At 52.0% G+C, this 16,397-nt stretch overlaps 1 protein-coding gene across 1 annotated transcript; it reads left to right on the plus strand.

The window, feature by feature from the left end:
* Positions 1-2,702: 2,702 nt before the first annotated feature.
* On the plus strand, positions 2,703-16,222 carry RHOG (ras homolog family member G). Its single transcript, XM_086340510.1, has 2 exons — positions 2,703-2,774; positions 15,013-16,222. Exon 2 carries the CDS (start codon positions 15,073-15,075, stop codon positions 15,646-15,648), a length of 576 nt encoding a protein of 191 aa, XP_086196636.1. The 5' UTR covers positions 2,703-2,774; positions 15,013-15,072; the 3' UTR covers positions 15,649-16,222.
* The last annotated feature ends 175 nt before the right edge of the window (positions 16,223-16,397 follow it).

The following is a 16,397-nucleotide window of genomic DNA, read 5'->3' on the forward strand; positions in this document are numbered from 1 at the left end:
CAGGCTTTTGGCCTCCTGCACCTATCTTTACCGCTATGCTTCTAAAATTGACTTTCGAATATTTTTGCAGAAAACTTTTTTTTTTTAATGAGACTTTTATTCAGAACACTAGTATGTAAGTTAGACAAAAGCAAACCAATTCTAGTTGAAGGGAAGGAAGGCCAGAGCCCCACTATTTTCCCACACTCAAATTCTGGGAAGAGAACTTTAGAAACACAGTTCAAACACCTTTGTTCTAGGACACAATTTTTAATGGCTTCATGAAAGCCATTTTAGTATGTGGTCCTCCACTAAACCCTGTCTTTAATGGGAACTCACAATGCTTCCTTCATCATCAGATGCCAAGCACCAACCATGGGCTCCCATTAGAATATGGAAGGAAATCAGATTTTCCCCTTGTCTTTCCTGGTTTCTTCTCCTCTACAGAGAGGAGTATGTCTCAAGTGTTGTGGGGAGGGAGGCTGCTGCTGCTGCTGCTGCTAAGTTGCTTCAGTCGTGTCCAGCTCTTTGCGACCCCGTAGACGGCAGCCCACCAGGCCCCACAGTCCCTGGGATTCTCCAGGCAAGAACACTGGAGTGGGTTGCCATTTCCTTCTCCAATGCATGAAAGTGAAAAGTGAAAGTGAAGTTGCCCAGTTGTGTCCGACTCTTAGCGACCCCATGGACTGCAGCCCACCAGGCTCCTCCATCCATGGGATTTTCCAGGCAAGAGTACTGGAGTGGGTTGCCATTGCCTTCTCCAGAGGAGGGAGGAGAGAGACCCAAATTCTGCCTGGAGGTTCTGAGGATGCTTGAGCAGAAAAATCATGGAGAATGAATTCATCCACTCAGTCATTTACCAGCCTGAATCTGATGGAGGTTTTAACATCTCTGTTCCCATACCCACTAGCTACATGTACCATCAAGCATTTGAAATGTGTCTAGCTAAAATTCAGATGTACTCTGAGTGTAAAACATACACTAGATTTCAAAGACTTAGCACAAAAAAAGAATATAAAATAGCCTATTCATTTTCATAATCAATAATTTTATACTGATTACATGTTGAAGTTGAATGACAATATTTTGCATATGTTGGGCTAAGAAAAATATATTAGTAAAATTAAAATTTACTTGTTTCTTTTTAATTAAATTGGGGGAAGGACTTACAGCTGATGGGGTCTTAATTCCCTGACCAGGGACTGAACAGGTGCCCCCTGCAATGGAAGGGTGGAGTCCTAACTACTGAACTGCCAGGGAATTCCTTCTTTTTACTTTTTAAAAAAATGTCAGCACTAGAAAATTTTAAGTTACATATGTGGCTCACATTTCGATTAGACAGCACTGGGAGAGACTACCAAGTGCAAGGCAGAGGTGGTGTGTGTGTGTGTGTGTGTGTGTGTCTTGTTGGAGGCAGTGGTCCATTAAGGACAGATTGTGAAAGGCTGAGTCTATTTCGCCTGGCAGTCAATACAGAAGTTAGGCGGAAATAATAGAATGCACAAAGACCCCAAGATGTGGGCAGGCACGTTGTGTTTTGGGAACTCATTCTTACATTAATATGATTTTTAAAAAGAGAAAAAGAAGTATTTGTTGAGTGTTTACTGTGAGCCAGCCACTGGCAGCAGGCCTTTTACATCCATTCTCATCTTCACAACTACAGGATGACGGGGATGTCATTCTATATCGCCAAAGATAAAATGGAGGCTCAGAAAAGTTGAACAGTTTATTCTAGGAGTTGTTCTTCCTCTTTCTCTGGAAAGCCTCTTGGAGACAAGGAGCCTTTCGTTAACGTCTCTGTTTTCCTCTATAGCACCTAGCACGCAGCCCTCCACGTGGTAGGCACTCAGAAAGTTTGTGTTGGACGAAGAATATTTTCTCAAGTCAGAGCTCCACGCGCAAGACCTAAGAGCAGAAGCACCAGAGGGCGCCCACGAGTCCGCCCACCCGCCCGTCCCCAGGGCCCCGGCAGGATTCAGGGCTGGGTGCGGTCCTTCTGTCCCAAGCAGTTGCGCGCCCCAGCGAGAAGAGGGGGCGAGGGGAGCCCCACGTCCTGGCCCCGCCCCGCCTCTTCCCCGGAGCCCAGGCGCGCGGAGCCGCCGGGTGCGGAACAACGACACGACATCCTGTTTTTGGGGCCCGCGGCTCCGCCTGCGCCTCTGCTGATCTTGTCTTTCCCCGGGTGCTGACGCCAGCTCCCCTTCCCCCAGTCTCCGCACCCTTCCCAGGGGTCTGGGGCCTTCCCACTGCTGAATCACCGCCACCCCGCGCTCCCCCGGGGCTCGGGGCAGGGGTGGGGACTGTCCCAGCCGGACCCATTCTAGCCAAATCCCAGCCTGGGCCATCGCTCGATCCCGGGGCTTGACTGAAGGCACCAGGCCTAGGGGCGCCCGTTCTCAGCATCTTCTCGCAGGGGTGGGTGGGGGCGAGATACGATGAAGGGGTACAAAACCCAAGCGCCTAGGCTAGGGCCTCTGCTGGGGTGAGGGTGGCAAGAAGGAGGCTGGGAGGACTGACCTTAGACGCCCTGACCTAAAAGGCCTCAGAGGTAAAGGGCTGGGGTGAGGGAGCCCAGCACCGGGGGCCAACCGGCTGGGGGCGACCGGGGGTGGGGGGGACCGGCCCGCTGACTTCCTGGTAGGGCCCCGCCCCGGCCCGGCCCGCTCCCGCGCCCCGCCCCGCCCCGCCGGCGGGCCCGCCCCCCCCACTTCCTCCGGCCTCCCGCTCTCACTTCCTTCTCAAGCCCCGAGCAGCTGCCGCCGCCCCCGGCTCCCCCGCAGCGGGGAGGGCACCAGGTGAGGCCCGGCACCGGCCGGCGGGCTGAGGGTCCGGGGAAAGGGAGCCCGGCCGGCCCGGGACTGGACGCGAGCGCAGGCCCGGGAAGTTTGGCTTCGGGAGGCCGCGGCGGGAGGTGCTCGGCTCGCTCCAAGTTGGGCGGGCGCGGCCGGCCGGGCGGGGCGGGGACGGGCACGGGCCACTGCGAGCCGGCGACGGCTCCGGGAGGGTGGGGGTTCCTGTACCGATGGCGGCGGTACCGGCCCCCGGGAGCCGCGAGGGACTCCTGAGGTCGGAGGGGCTCCCGCTCCGAGAGAAAAGTCTCTGAGGGGAAGACCTCAGAGCTGGGAGATGGGACTCAGAGATGGGGTGCCCCCAGGAGTTGCGGGAGGGCTGTTCTGAAGTGTGTTGAGGGGAAGGGGCCCCTGGGCTAGAGAACTGCTTTGGCAGTTGTGACACTTGTGAGGTAGAGGGAGAGGCTGTCTATTGCCTCTGAAGCCCTGGGCTGCGGAGAAGGAGCTCCTTCCTTGGAAGATCGACGCCGGTCCAGACTGCAGCCCAAGGGTCCTCTGTGCTCAGGAGGGTGGGGGACCCCCGGCCGACCCCAGTGCTTCTGTGTGTCTCTGTCTGAAGCATAACCTCTCCATCCCTGGAACGGAGAAACAAGTATTGTAGTGAGCAAACATCGGCTATGCCTAGCTGGCCGTTGCCTGGCACTGCTCATTGGCGGGGTAGACGGAGGAAGGAAAGGAACCAGGTCTTCCCCTATTACAGAAGTGGAAGGGCTCTTACTCGGAGGTGCTGATCATCCTTAGCGAGAGGGCCTCACTGAGAGCAGGACTGTTTGTAGGAGATGGAGAGAATAGGGCTTCTGGGAGGCCACAAAGACTCTCGCCTTGGAAAATGATGAGCCATCTCCTAGTCTTCCCTCTCCCCCATTGTTAGTCCCTGAACTCTACAAGTTCTCATTCTGTCTTCCTCCATTCCTTCTTCAGACTCTACTCTCAAAGCCTTTGTCACCCTCTTCTCGCATCCTCTCCAGTTGCTTTTCCCCCAAACACACAGTCATGCCTGGCCCCTGACCTCTCCCCTGCCCTGCTTCTCTGTCCATCCTTGTCCTCTCCCTGTGGCCTCCCTGCTGCCTTCTTTGCCCAGCTTCTGGCTCTGCACACATATCCACCCTCTTGATTCTTCCGTCTGCCCTCACTTTGATGGATCCCTGTCTTCTCCTTCCGTTTCAGTAAAGAATCTCCAGCTTTGGGGAACCTTTCAGACCACCCTAATTCAGAGAGGCGGGCTGCAGCCTCCCCTTGATAAAAGTGATGAAGGGTTTGGAAAACCTCTGTAGATGTGTATGTGCGTGCAAGTGTCTACACGTACATATCTTTATCTTTTGGAGACAAAATAACTGCTCTCAGCCTTGAGAGGGCCCAGAGCAGGGGAAGCCAGCAGAATGAAGGGAACCTGCAGTGGGTGAGGTTGTGGTTAGGTAGGAGGAAGCAGTCTGTAGCATTCGGAGTATCAGGGTAGAGTGACACAATATTGAATAGGACTGGTGAGAGAGGCCGTGGGAAATCAAAATCTCCCAGACCCTTAGGTGCTTAGTCAAGAGGCCAGGCCTGGAGCCTGGGGGACAGCCTAAAGGTCCCTGACTGCATTGCTCACTGGTTCCAGCACCGCCTGGTGGGGAGAAGGGAACCAGGTCAGCTAGGTGTGACGGAAGGAAAGTACAGGGTTCAAGAGGGAAGACTATGGCTGGTTTAACTTCAATCTTAAATGTCTTAGTTCCAGTTCAGGAAAAAAAGAGGGGTATGAGGCAAAGGTGTCTGCCTGCTCTTTCCTGCTGCTTTCAGGGCTGCCCAGGCCAGATTCCCACGTGCCCTGGGCGGCATCAACGCCTTGGTGACCAGGAAACTCTCTAGAGTTCTGCTTACCCCTCTTCCTCAGGCATCCTTAATATTCTCCCTCTCACCTAAGAGCCTGTTCCCTCTCTGTCGGGAATTTCTTCCGAGTCTAACTGAAATCCGGCCTGGCTCTTTGTAAGCCTTGCTGTCCCCATTCTAGAGCCTTTGGGATGCATGCTGAGAGATCATGCTTCCCTCTGCCTTCTCAGGTCTACTCTATTCATTTCTCTCCACTAGAAGAGAAGTGGAGGACAGCAAGTGCTACTTTTGTGGGATTCCCAAGCACAGCTAGGTTTAAGGACCATTCCTGTACCCCATTATGTCTCCTTCCCTTCTCACAGTTGTCTGTTCCCATGATTGTTTCTTCCTCCGCACTCCTGTCTGTCCTACTGACATTCTGGGAGGTATAGAGGTTTGGCCCCAGCAGGAAGTCCCAAGGACCTGCATAAAAATCCCAGCTCAGGGGAGGACATATATGCAAGGAATTTCCCAGCATCAGGGCTCAGTTAAAAAACCACCCAGGAGTCCTGACTTCCCACCTACCAAACCAGTACTTATTTTAGATAAATGAGCAACCAACAGAATTCTAAGAGTAAAGATAGGATGGATGAAACAGGGGTTCTCCCAGACAAGACCTGGCCCCACTGAAAGTTTGAGCTAATTGCATGAAAGCCACCACCGGAAAAATATAACCAAGGTGGGAGGAATCTAAGTGGGAAAATATTTTGCAGAGGGTGGGGGTGAGGAATATGTACCTGCTATAGGAGGCTACCATTGAGGTCTTGGCTAAAAAAACTATGGTCAGGGTCTTTACATGAAGAGAAGTGACTCAGGTCAAGATCCTGGTTGAGAATCTAAGATACGGAGAGTTGTTTCTGGCAAGATGTTACGGCAGATGAAGTGGCTGGTGTAAATTTTTAGGGGGTCATGAGCAGGAAGATTTGAGAGGTTGTGGCTGTAGTGAGACAGTTGGGAAGATATTAGAATGCAGGTAGCTGAGCAACTGAAAAGAAGATGGGGGCCCAGACTAAAGACCCCTCCTGCATACACAGTGTATACCTGTGAGTGGTGAGGCTCATAGGGTTCTATGAAGAGGGAAACCAAAGACAAAGCCTGGGCCGCCTCCCCAGAACAGATTGGTTTTCCTGTCCAGGGTCCAGCTTCCTCTTTTGTCCTCATGTCATGGGGGTAGGGCATCTCCCCCGGAGCTCGAGCCTAGAGGAGGCTCTCCTCAGCTGGGAGAGTGGCTGTCTGTCCAGTAATGTCAGTTCTGAATCACGGATGCCCCAGCACTGGCTAGGCATGAGGGCCTGGAAGCAAAACAGGCTCAGATGTCAACCTGGCCCCTTTGGCCCATTTCCTGAAGGGATAAACTATGGTAGGGTCATCCTGAATGAGGTCAGAGCAGTGGGCCCATTCCCAGGCTAGAGGTCAGGAAACCCAGGTCCTTGTCCTGGATTTGCTCACAATCCTGTAACTAACTCTTGTCAGCTTTCTGTCTTGTGGCTCAGCTTCAGAAGTAAGGAATTGCCTATCAATAGCTCCAAAGAGCATACGGAATACTGATAGCTCTGACTCTCCTTCCCTCAAGAGGCTCCTCAGAGCGGGGCCCCCAACTCTGGACCCCACCTTGAACAGGTCTAAGTAGCTGTCTGGGTGTGTGGCCCCTTTCCCCAAAGCACAAGAGAAGAGGCCAGAGAGTCAGGGACTTTGCCAGGGGACAGCAACATGGGGGAGTACCCGATGCCCGGCTCCAGCTCTGCCCCACTGACAGTGGAAAATAGATGCCGGAGTTTCCTCCCTGATGTTTTTTTCCCTTGTGGAAACCCCCTCAGGTCTGGGGCGGTGTTGAAGTGTCTGGGCAGCCCTGGGTCTCTGGGTATTTTCAGGTGGGGAGGCAGGATTGGGAGGATGGCACTTCTGTACAGCCTCGTGTGAAATGAGCAGAGGCAAAGGAAGTGCCACTTCACGGGCCTTCCGTGGGGCCCCAGGACTGCTGAGCTGCTGTTAGTGGGGAGGAGGAAGGAGGAGGAAGCAAGTGTTCAGCCTTCCTCTGTGCTGCCTGGTGGGGGAGGAGGGCAGCCTCCTTAGCTGCCCCAGCCTGCTGCGCTGGCCCTGGGGCTGGCTGTATGTGGAGCACCCCAGGTGCTCGGACACCAGGAGAAGGAGAGGAGCTGGGACTGAGTGAAAGGGCCCCAGCCTCCCACACCCCTCCCAGCTATATCTGTCTTGTACCCTCCTCCTCCCCAATCCCTAGTGGGTAGACTCAACTCCCTCCATCTCCTACTCTGTCTGCAGGATCCTCCACGGGGGCTAAAGGGTGGAGAATGGAAAGAGGTGGAGAATTCTCCAGCGTGATTTTTTTTTTTTTAAGGCTGGGAACCTAGGCTGTCTTGGGTTCTGTCCCTGCTGATGGGAGAAGGGGAAGAAAAAGCAAGACTCAGCCCTTGGCTTGGTCCCAGCCCCATGCTGACCTCATGTCTCCCCCAGCTTCCTCCTGCTAGCCCAGCTGCAGCCCCTTTGAGCCTCTTCGTACCATGCCTCTCCTACTCCCCCCTTCAAACAAACAGACAGACTGGCAGAACTTCTGAAGCTGTTTCTAACACTGACCATGACCATGACCCTGACCTCATCTTTGACCAGCCCTGGTCTTCAGATATTCCAGTCCTTAGCCTCATCAGTACCACTTTTCCTACCCATCTTCCTTATCACCACTGGACTAGAGCTATGCCTGCTCCAACCCCTCTCACTCTTCCAGCTGAGGGACAGGGCACTCCCTCAGTTACCCTAAATCATACTCAAGGGGAGGAAATTAGTTACCCTTGTCTGGTGTCTCCTGGGCCTGGAGGCCCTTCCTTCTTCCCAGAATCAAAGTCTGAATTGATGAGAGAGGAGGTGTCAGTCAGTCTGCAGCTTTTGCTCAGCCCTCTGCTGGGCTTGTGGAAGTAGGCAGGACAGATTTCCCTCCTCATGAAGCTCATGTTAGTTCAGCACAATGAACCTAAATAACAGTACTGGGGGAGGTGGGGCAGAAGGGATGCTGTCCTTGAGAAGCTGGGGAATGGAGCTGGGCCCTGAAGGACTGGGAGGCTGTGGAGTGGGGTGACAGTGGAAGGGGAGCAGAATTCCAGAAAGAGGAACTCCCATGTGCAAAGACATGAAGGACAGATTGAGTTCGTTCAGCTATTTACTGACAGCCACTGCATGCCATGCTTAGCCCAGAAAGACATGGCCAGGACCTTACCCTCTAGGCCTTCCCAGTCTAGTGACAAGAGATTCAGATAAGCTTCCACGTGACTGAGATAGACTGCACCTGTGAGAAAATCAGGACCCAGACCTTGGATGGAATAAGTCATTGGTGACTTGGGTGGTTTACAAAAAAACTTTCCTGGAGGAGGTGGCAGTGGTGCTTGGCTCTGGAGGACAAATTAGGGGATCCTTTGAGGCAGTTGGAGTCTTCTGAGCTGCTGAGTGGTAGACTGAAGGGTGGAAATGGAGAAATGCTGGATTCTCACCAGGACAGTGAATATGGCTACTTGATGTGTTCTACGGAAGAGAATGTGGAGGCTGCTTGTGGAGAGGATCTGGGTGATGTGGCCAGAGCCTAGGATCAGAATACCCCGAGTGATGTATAGTTAGGATGAGTTTCAGGGAGGACTGCAGGAGGGGATCTCCCGTGTCAGGGAGGAAGATTAAAAGGCTCCAGTAAGTTCCCACTGCCTTCATACTCCCCCAGCTCTTAGGGCCTATTCCTCCCCTCCCCCACTCCCAGTTGGGACACTTCCCCTGCTACAACTGCCACAGAGATCTGGCAATCAGGCAATATGCTGCTTCCTTTCCCTCCCCCATTCTGGGCCTGCCTGGGCCACACCCCAAGACCAGGCCCCACTGGGTACAGGCTAGGCTCTGGGGACTATGCTCAGATAGGATGAGCCCCTTGGACTGTGCTCCCTGCGGGAGCCAGGTCAAACTGGTACTGGGAGGAAAGATTCTTGCCTATCCCAGTCAAAGCTTTTGGCTGCTACTCCTGTCCAGTAAGATTCAGCACTGCAATTTGGACTATGGAGGTGTCAGTCCAGTTCTGGGCTTCTGACCTGTTTATGCAGATCTCAGTAACTGAAACAGAAGCATGCAGATCAGAAGCCTGTACTCAGCTTTTTGGTGGGGGAGTCGAGGAGGTCAAGCTTCAGTATTGGTCAGGGGGGCATCCACAAGCTAAGGAACTTGTATGTGACTACTGCAGAAGGATCGTGACTCAGAGCCAAAGGAGGGTTACAAGGGTGGCCATACTGTGGAAGTTCAAAGAAAGGAGAATTCAGTAGTCTCTTGGGACCATGAGACTTAAGCCAGGTCTTGAGTCAGTAAGATTTGAGAGGGGAGAAGGAGTGGCAGCAGAGAGAAGAACAGGAGGAAAAGTTCAGAGGCCAGAATGATCCTGGCCTGTTTACATAGGACAGTGAAGACCCCTCTGGACCAGGGAACTCCCATTTCAAAGTACCTGCTTAGTACATACACATTGTGTATCAACACACTTCATCTATATAACAGCCTTATAGGGTTGATACTATTAGGGTTAGCTCATCATGGCAGAACTAGGATTTAAACCCAGCTCTGTGGAATGTGTAGAGTGCTCAGTCACTCAGTTGTGTCCAACTCTTTGTGACCCCTTGGACTGCAGCCTGCCAGGCCCCTCTGTCCATGTGATTCTCCAGGCAAGAATACTGGAGCAGTTGCCATTAACTTCTCTAGGGGATCTTGACCCAGGGATCGAACCCGAGTCTCCTGTGTCTCCTGCGTTGCAAGCAGATTCTTTATCTGACTCCAAAACCTTTGCCAGATTATGAATAACTCTGAAAGCCAAGATGAGGGACCAGGCATGATCTGAATTAAGCTGAGAATAGAAAGCCAGAACAAGTCATTATAATATGGCTAAGACTATACTAATCTGCAAATGTTTATTTACATACTAAACAAAAGTTCTTTTTTTTTTTTTTTTAAGTGACCTAGTGAATAAGTTACAGTCGATCCCCCAGCCCCAGGCAGGCCATTGTCCTTGTCTGGCCTCCTACAGCATTGACTGTTCTTTATCCTGCATGGTACAGGCTAGATCCTACCTTTTGAGCATGCGCCCTCCTTAAATGAGCTATGGGAACTTATTTGACCCAGTTCAGGCCATAGGTGTTCAGAGAAAAGAGTTGTCCTGGGAGAGAGGATAAGGGTCTGAACTGTCCCTGAATGGGGAGAATTGGGCTGCTGCCACCTCTCAAGCACCTGTATACTCAATGATTCCAGCCTGTCGGTAGGAAAGGCTTTGCCTTTGCCACCTTCTATGTGCAGCCCACGTCCAGGTTTATAAAGCATGTTCATCCCTGTGCCCAGGATCTTCCCTGCTGCCCTTTGAGACAGGGAGGGTGAGTTTTATCACGCCTGTCATACAAATGAAGAAACTAAGGTTCCAGGAAGGGAAGTGAGTTACAGGCTTAAGGTCACAAAGTCAGCTGGTAAGGGTAACTTGGAGGCTGTGTGACACACTGAGGAAAGCATAGGCCTTTGGATTGCAAAATTGGAGTCTGTGTTTAAAAAAAGGGGGGGAGGGTCCTGTGCTGACTAGCTGTGTGATGTTGAGTTATTTTAACTGCTCTGGGTTTGTTTCCTCATCTGCAAGTATGAATAGTACCAATGAGTTGTTAGAAGGATGAAAAAATGTAATACCATGTGGTCTGTAAAGGGTTGTACCGTGGAGGGCTTTTAATCAAGGGGTAGAGTCAGCAGGTGATCCCAGAAGGTCAGAGTCAGGGATCTGGTGCCCTTGGCCCTATGTTGTATTGCCTCTGCCCTGCCTGTTTCTGGACACTACCTCCCTCGTGATTCTTTTCCGGTGTCAGTCCCTGTTCCCTCACCAGCCCGGAAGCTTCCTGCTCCCTCCTCGCTCCTTTGAGGGCTGATTTACTGATTGCTGGTTGATAACCCCTCCCTAGAAAGCTGCCTGGAGCCAGCTGTACTTCTGGTCTCTCTGGCCTTGTGACTGTCAGCTAGAGTCCCCTCCTTGCCTTCCTGCCTAGGCCAGCCCAGTGCTGGGCTTGCGGGGGGGAGTTCCTGGTCACACAGCCATGGCCACTCCCCTGCTTTGTGTGCAGCTAAAGATTTACAGGCCTAGAGAGCATCTGCTCTTCAAGATGCTGGGTTCTCCTCAACTTTCCAGTGGACATGAGGAATGGCACCAACACTGCCTCCCCAAGATGCTGTCTCTTCCCCCAAGGAAGAAGCCACAGAATCCTGAGAACATGAACATGCCCTGATTTGAGCTCAGGTGCCAAGGTCTTAGGCGTTTGCTGACTGACTCAACCTTCCCACCCCGACCCTGTGCTCCCAGGGGCCTTTCCTATCTCCACCATCTTGTCCTCTGCCCCCAGGCTTCTTAGTGTCTCATCTCATCCACTTAGTATCCTTGCACAGGCTTTTTTCTCTCCATTTCACAGATTGGGAAACTGAGGCCCAGAGAGGGTAAGTGCCTCTTGCTTGGTTGCAGTGAGTTGGCAGCAAAGCAGCCCTGGGGCTAGGACTTGGCTGAGTTCTCTTGACTTTCAGTCCCAAATCCTCAAGTGCCCTAGAGGGTCCTTGTCTTCTTTCTGGACCCATACCCTTGAGGCCTTCTATCTGCTCTTCTGAGGTTGAACACACATTTATTCATGCAAATAAGATGGAAATATTTTTACTGTAAACCAGAGAGGCAGCCTCATAGAATGAACTCACTTCCCTCCCAGCTGGTCCCAGGGGAAGCTGGGGCCTGGGAGGGGGAGCTGGGAGGGACCAAGCCCTGGATTCTATGCAGGTTCCACACCACCAGGATTCCTTTTCTACTTTCCAGTGGTAGATTCCCCCTGGTCCCTCCAAATTTGATTTTTGAGGCTTTGGGACCAATAGTTGAGAGGACAGGTTGGAGGATAAGTGTTGGCAGACCAGGGTACAGTTTTGCTGTGTATAAAGTGAAATGGAGAAGATGGGCCAGGGATGATAGCGCTTGGGTGGAGCAGGAGATAGCTAAGAGAACTGGGTGTGTCATACTGTCATACACAGAGCTGTCCCCTCCCAGGGAGCAGGGACCTGGTTGTGAGAGAGCTGCAGGGAAAGGAAGTCACATACTAGCCAGAAAAAGTCCCCCGTGGCTGAGAGGAAGTAGTCAATTAGAGGACTACCCTTGCCACAGCAGTATAAATAATCACAGGGTTTCCGGAAGCTCTGTTCTGTTCCAGAATTCGGAAGAGCAGTTCCTCACCTCAAGGGCCTGTGAGCTGCAGAGGTGACCAGGTGATGGTTGGAACGGGGACTCCTCTCAAACTTACCCCACAGATAATTACAGCAGCTGACTTATTTGCCACTTCCTGTGTGCCATGCCTCATGCCAAACACTCTCTACATGTTAGCTTATTTTATAGTCTCACCAGCTCTATCCCCATCTTACAGATGAGAAAATTTGAGGCTTAGGAAACTTAAATATGTTGCCTGAGAATCATATTTGACTAGTTAGTGGAGCTGTGATTAGAATCCTTGACCAGTCTGATACCAGCATATCTTCTCAGTGATAGTACTTAATGACACTGTTCTCTGCCCAAAAGTCCAGAAGCCGCTCAGATTCTTCAGAGGCACAGGCCATGATCTCAGGAAAGGGATAGATTAAAGGGGAAAATCAAATTTTTGTCTTATTCTTCTGTTCATCCCTCTTGGCTGGGCTTTAACCCTCCTTGAGAGAAGATGCAGACGTCTGGGACCCCCGGCCTCTGCCTCGCTCATCATTACACACCCAGATTCCAGACCAAATCCCAGCCTTGGCTCTATCTCCAGTGTTCCCCTGCACTGAGTCACCAGCCTGGCTCTGTGTGTCCAGATAGGGTTCCCCTGCTTCCACGAATGATGGTGTAAGCTCTCCCTCCTTTTCACCATTCCCAGGGCACCCTAGTTTGAGATTGGCAGCTGCCTAGAGAATTGTGCCCCTTACTCAACAGGCTTCTCATAACACGTTTCGGTTTGCAGTCAGTAGCCAAGATGTCATGTTTGGAATTGAAGTGTCAGTGCTCTGGGGCTGGTGGGTCCTGAGATGGGAGGCTCCACCCATGGCTGCATCTCAGAGTAACCTGTGCCAGAAGCGGTCTCCAGTATACCAGTGGGAGGGGTGCATATCTGATAGAGGGTCTAGTAGATCCCTACACATCTGCACCGTCCTTTGGTGTCAGTACTTCCTGGAGGAAAAATCAGTTCAGTTCAGTTCAGTTGCTCAGTCGTGTCCGACTCTTTGCGACCCCATGAATCGCAGCACGCCAGGCCTCCCTGTCCATCACAAAGTCACGGAGTTCACTCAAACTCAAGTCCATCGAGTCAGTGATGCCATCCAGCCATCTCATCCTCTGGCGTCCCCTTCTCCTCCTGCCCCCAATCCCTCCCAGCATCAGAGTCTTTTCCAATGAGTCAGCTCTTCGCGTGAGGTGGCAAAGTACTGGAGTTTCAGCTTCAGCATCATTCCCTCCAAAGAAATCCCAGGGCTGATCTCCTTCAGAATGGACTAGTTGGATCTCCTTGCAGTCCAAGGGACTCTCAAGAGTCTTCTCCAATACCACAGTTCAAGAGCATCAATTCTTTGGTGCTCAGCCTTCTTCACAGTCCAACTCTCACATCCATACATGACCACTGGAAAAACCAAAGCCTTGACTAGACGGACCTTTGTTGGCAAAGTAATGTCTCTGCTTTTGAATATGCTATCTAGGTTGGTCATAACTTTCCTTCCAAGGAGTAAGCATCTTTTAATTTCATGGCTACAATCACCATCTGCAGTGATTTTGGAGCCCAAAAAAATAAAGTCTGACACTGTTTCCACTGTTTCCCCATCTATTTCCCATGAAGTGGTGGGACTGGATGCCATGATCTTCGTTTTCTGAATGTTGAGCTTTAAGCCAACTTTTTCACTCTCCACTTTCACTTTCATCAAGAGGCTTTTGAGTTCCTCTTCACCTTCTGCCATAAGGGTGGTGTCATCTGCATATCTGAGGTTATTGATATTTCTCCCGGCAATCTTGATTCCAGTTTGTGTTTCTTCCAGTTCAGTGTTTCTCATGATGTACTCTGCATAGATAAATAAGCAGGGTGACAATATACAGCCTTGATGTACTCCTTTTCCTCTTTGGAACCAGTCTGTTGTTCCATGTCCAGTTCTAACTGTTGCTTCCTGACCTGCATACAGATTTCTCAAGAGGCAGATCAGGTGGTCTGGTATTCCCATCTTTTTCAGAATTTTCCACAGTTTATTGTGATCTACACAGTCAAAGGCTTTGGCACAGTCAATAAAGCAGAAATAGATGTTTTTCTGGAACTCTCTTGCTTTTTCCATGATCCAGCAGATGTTGGCAATTTGATCTCTGGTTCCTCTGCCTTTTCTAAAACCAGCTTGAACATCAGAAAGTTCACGGTTCACGTATTGCTAAAGCCTGGCTTAGAGAATTTTGAGCATTACTTAACTAGCATGTGAGATGAGTGCAATTGTGCAGTAGTTTGAGCATTCTTTGGCATTGCCTTTCTTTGGGATTGGAATGAAAACTGACCTTTTCCAGTCCTATGGCCAAAAGTAGCTAATACTTATTGAATGCTTATTATGACCAGCTGCTGCTGCTGCTAAGTCACTTTAGTCGTGTCCGACTCTGTGTGACCCCATAGATGGCAGCCCACCAGGCTACCCCGTCCCTGGGATTCTCCAGGCAAGAACATTGGAGTGGGTTGCCATTTCCTTCTCCAATGCGTGAAAGTGAAAAGTGAAAGTGAAGTTGCTCAGTCGTATCTGACTCTAGTGACCCCATGGACTGCAGCCCACCAGGCTCCTCTATCCATGGGATTTTCCAGGCAAGAGTACTAGAGTGGGGTACCATCGCCTTCTCTGTATTATGACCAGAGCCTGTACTAAATGCTTTACACATGTTAATGTATATAATCCTCACAACAACCCAGTGAAGTAGGTATTATTTCATCCCCATTTTACAGATTAGGAAAATGAGACATAGAGAGGTTAAGTAATTTGTCCAGGGTCATAAAGCTAGGAGATAACAGAACTAGATTTTGACCTTAGTCTGCCATCAGAACTTACATGCTTCACATAATATATTACACATTAGTGCCAGCCTCCTTATTCTTGAGCATCCTTGCTTGGTCTCAGGACCTGTCTCCCATTTTATGTCTGTCTGTCTGTGGTCTGTCTTGATGGGATTGCAGGATGGTGTCAGGTTAATAGAACTGGAGCTGGTTCCCCTCTGTATGCCCCCATCCTTTCTTCTCAGGACTCCCTAACCGAGAGTATCCCTCTCGTCTGTCCACAGGTCACTGCATCCAGAGGGACCCAGAACGGGAAGGAGGCACAGCCTCCAGCTGCACCCACGATGCAGAGCATCAAGTGTGTGGTAGTGGGCGATGGAGCCGTGGGCAAGACATGCCTGCTCATCTGCTACACGACCAACGCCTTCCCCAAGGAGTACATCCCCACAGTGTTCGACAATTACAGCGCCCAGAGTGCAGTGGACGGGCGCACGGTGAACCTGAACCTGTGGGACACAGCGGGCCAGGAGGAGTACGACCGCCTCCGCACACTCTCCTACCCTCAGACCAACGTGTTTGTCATCTGTTTCTCCATTGCCAGCCCGCCCTCCTATGAGAATGTGCGGCACAAGTGGCATCCAGAAGTGTGCCACCACTGCCCTGATGTGCCCATCCTCCTGGTGGGCACCAAGAAGGACCTGAGAGCCCAGCCTGACACCCTGCGGCGCCTGAAGGAGCAGGGCCAGGCGCCCATCACGCCGCAGCAGGGCCAGGCGCTGGCCAAGCAGATCCACGCTGTGCGCTACCTCGAGTGCTCGGCCCTGCAGCAGGACGGCGTCAAGGAAGTGTTTGCCGAGGCTGTCCGGGCTGTGCTCAACCCCACGCCTGTCAAGCGTGGGCGGTCCTGTGTCCTCTTGTGACCCTGGCACTCAGCTTGGAGGCTGCCCCTGCCCCCCCCCCAACCAGTTGTGCCTTTGTGCCTTGGCGCCTTGTCTGCCCCCAGCTGTGCCTTAAGGACTAATTCTGGCACCCCTTGCCAAGGGGGCTCCCCGAGTGCCTTTTTCTTCTGAAGGAGGCCCACAGGGAGAGGGGCTTTGGGCCCTGCCCTACTCTGCTTGGGAACACCAGGTATTCTTGAGAGCTCACCCAGGCTGAGGACGGGCCCCTCCCCAAGAAGCCAACCAGGTGCCCCCTCCCCATTTCCCCCTACTGACCAGATGTTGCTGCCTATTGTGGTGCCTTCTCTCAGGTTAGGAGCGCTCTGCCATCCCTAACCTCTCCCTCGCTGCTCTTCGATTGCTCCGCCCTCATGATGTGCTCTCCCTGCCCCAGAGAAGGAGCCACAGAATCCTAAGAAGATGAATGTGCCCTAACCTACCCTCATGTGCCTAAGCCTTAGCATCCGCTGACCGACTCAGCCCCACCCCCACACCCTCCGGGCTCCTGGGGGCCCCTCCTACCCCCATCAGCATCAATAAAACCTCCTGTCTCCAATGGCCCTGGCTCCTCCCTGTGTGCTGGGCATTGGGGGTTGGGCAGGGACCAAGCATGGGCTAGGACTCCCCAGAGACTGGGAGCCTTTTGTTTCCTACAAGAGGGGACAGGGGACAATAGACTTCATTGTGGTCCCCCCACCCCCCAATTTCCCTAACAAAGCTCTGGGCTCCCT

Source organism: Bos grunniens, chromosome 15, assembly GCF_055505025.1.
Source record: "Bos grunniens cultivar Pamir isolate PY7600 chromosome 15, Bosgru_T2T1.0, whole genome shotgun sequence".
In the NCBI taxonomy this organism is placed as follows: domain Eukaryota; kingdom Metazoa; phylum Chordata; class Mammalia; order Artiodactyla; family Bovidae; genus Bos; species Bos grunniens.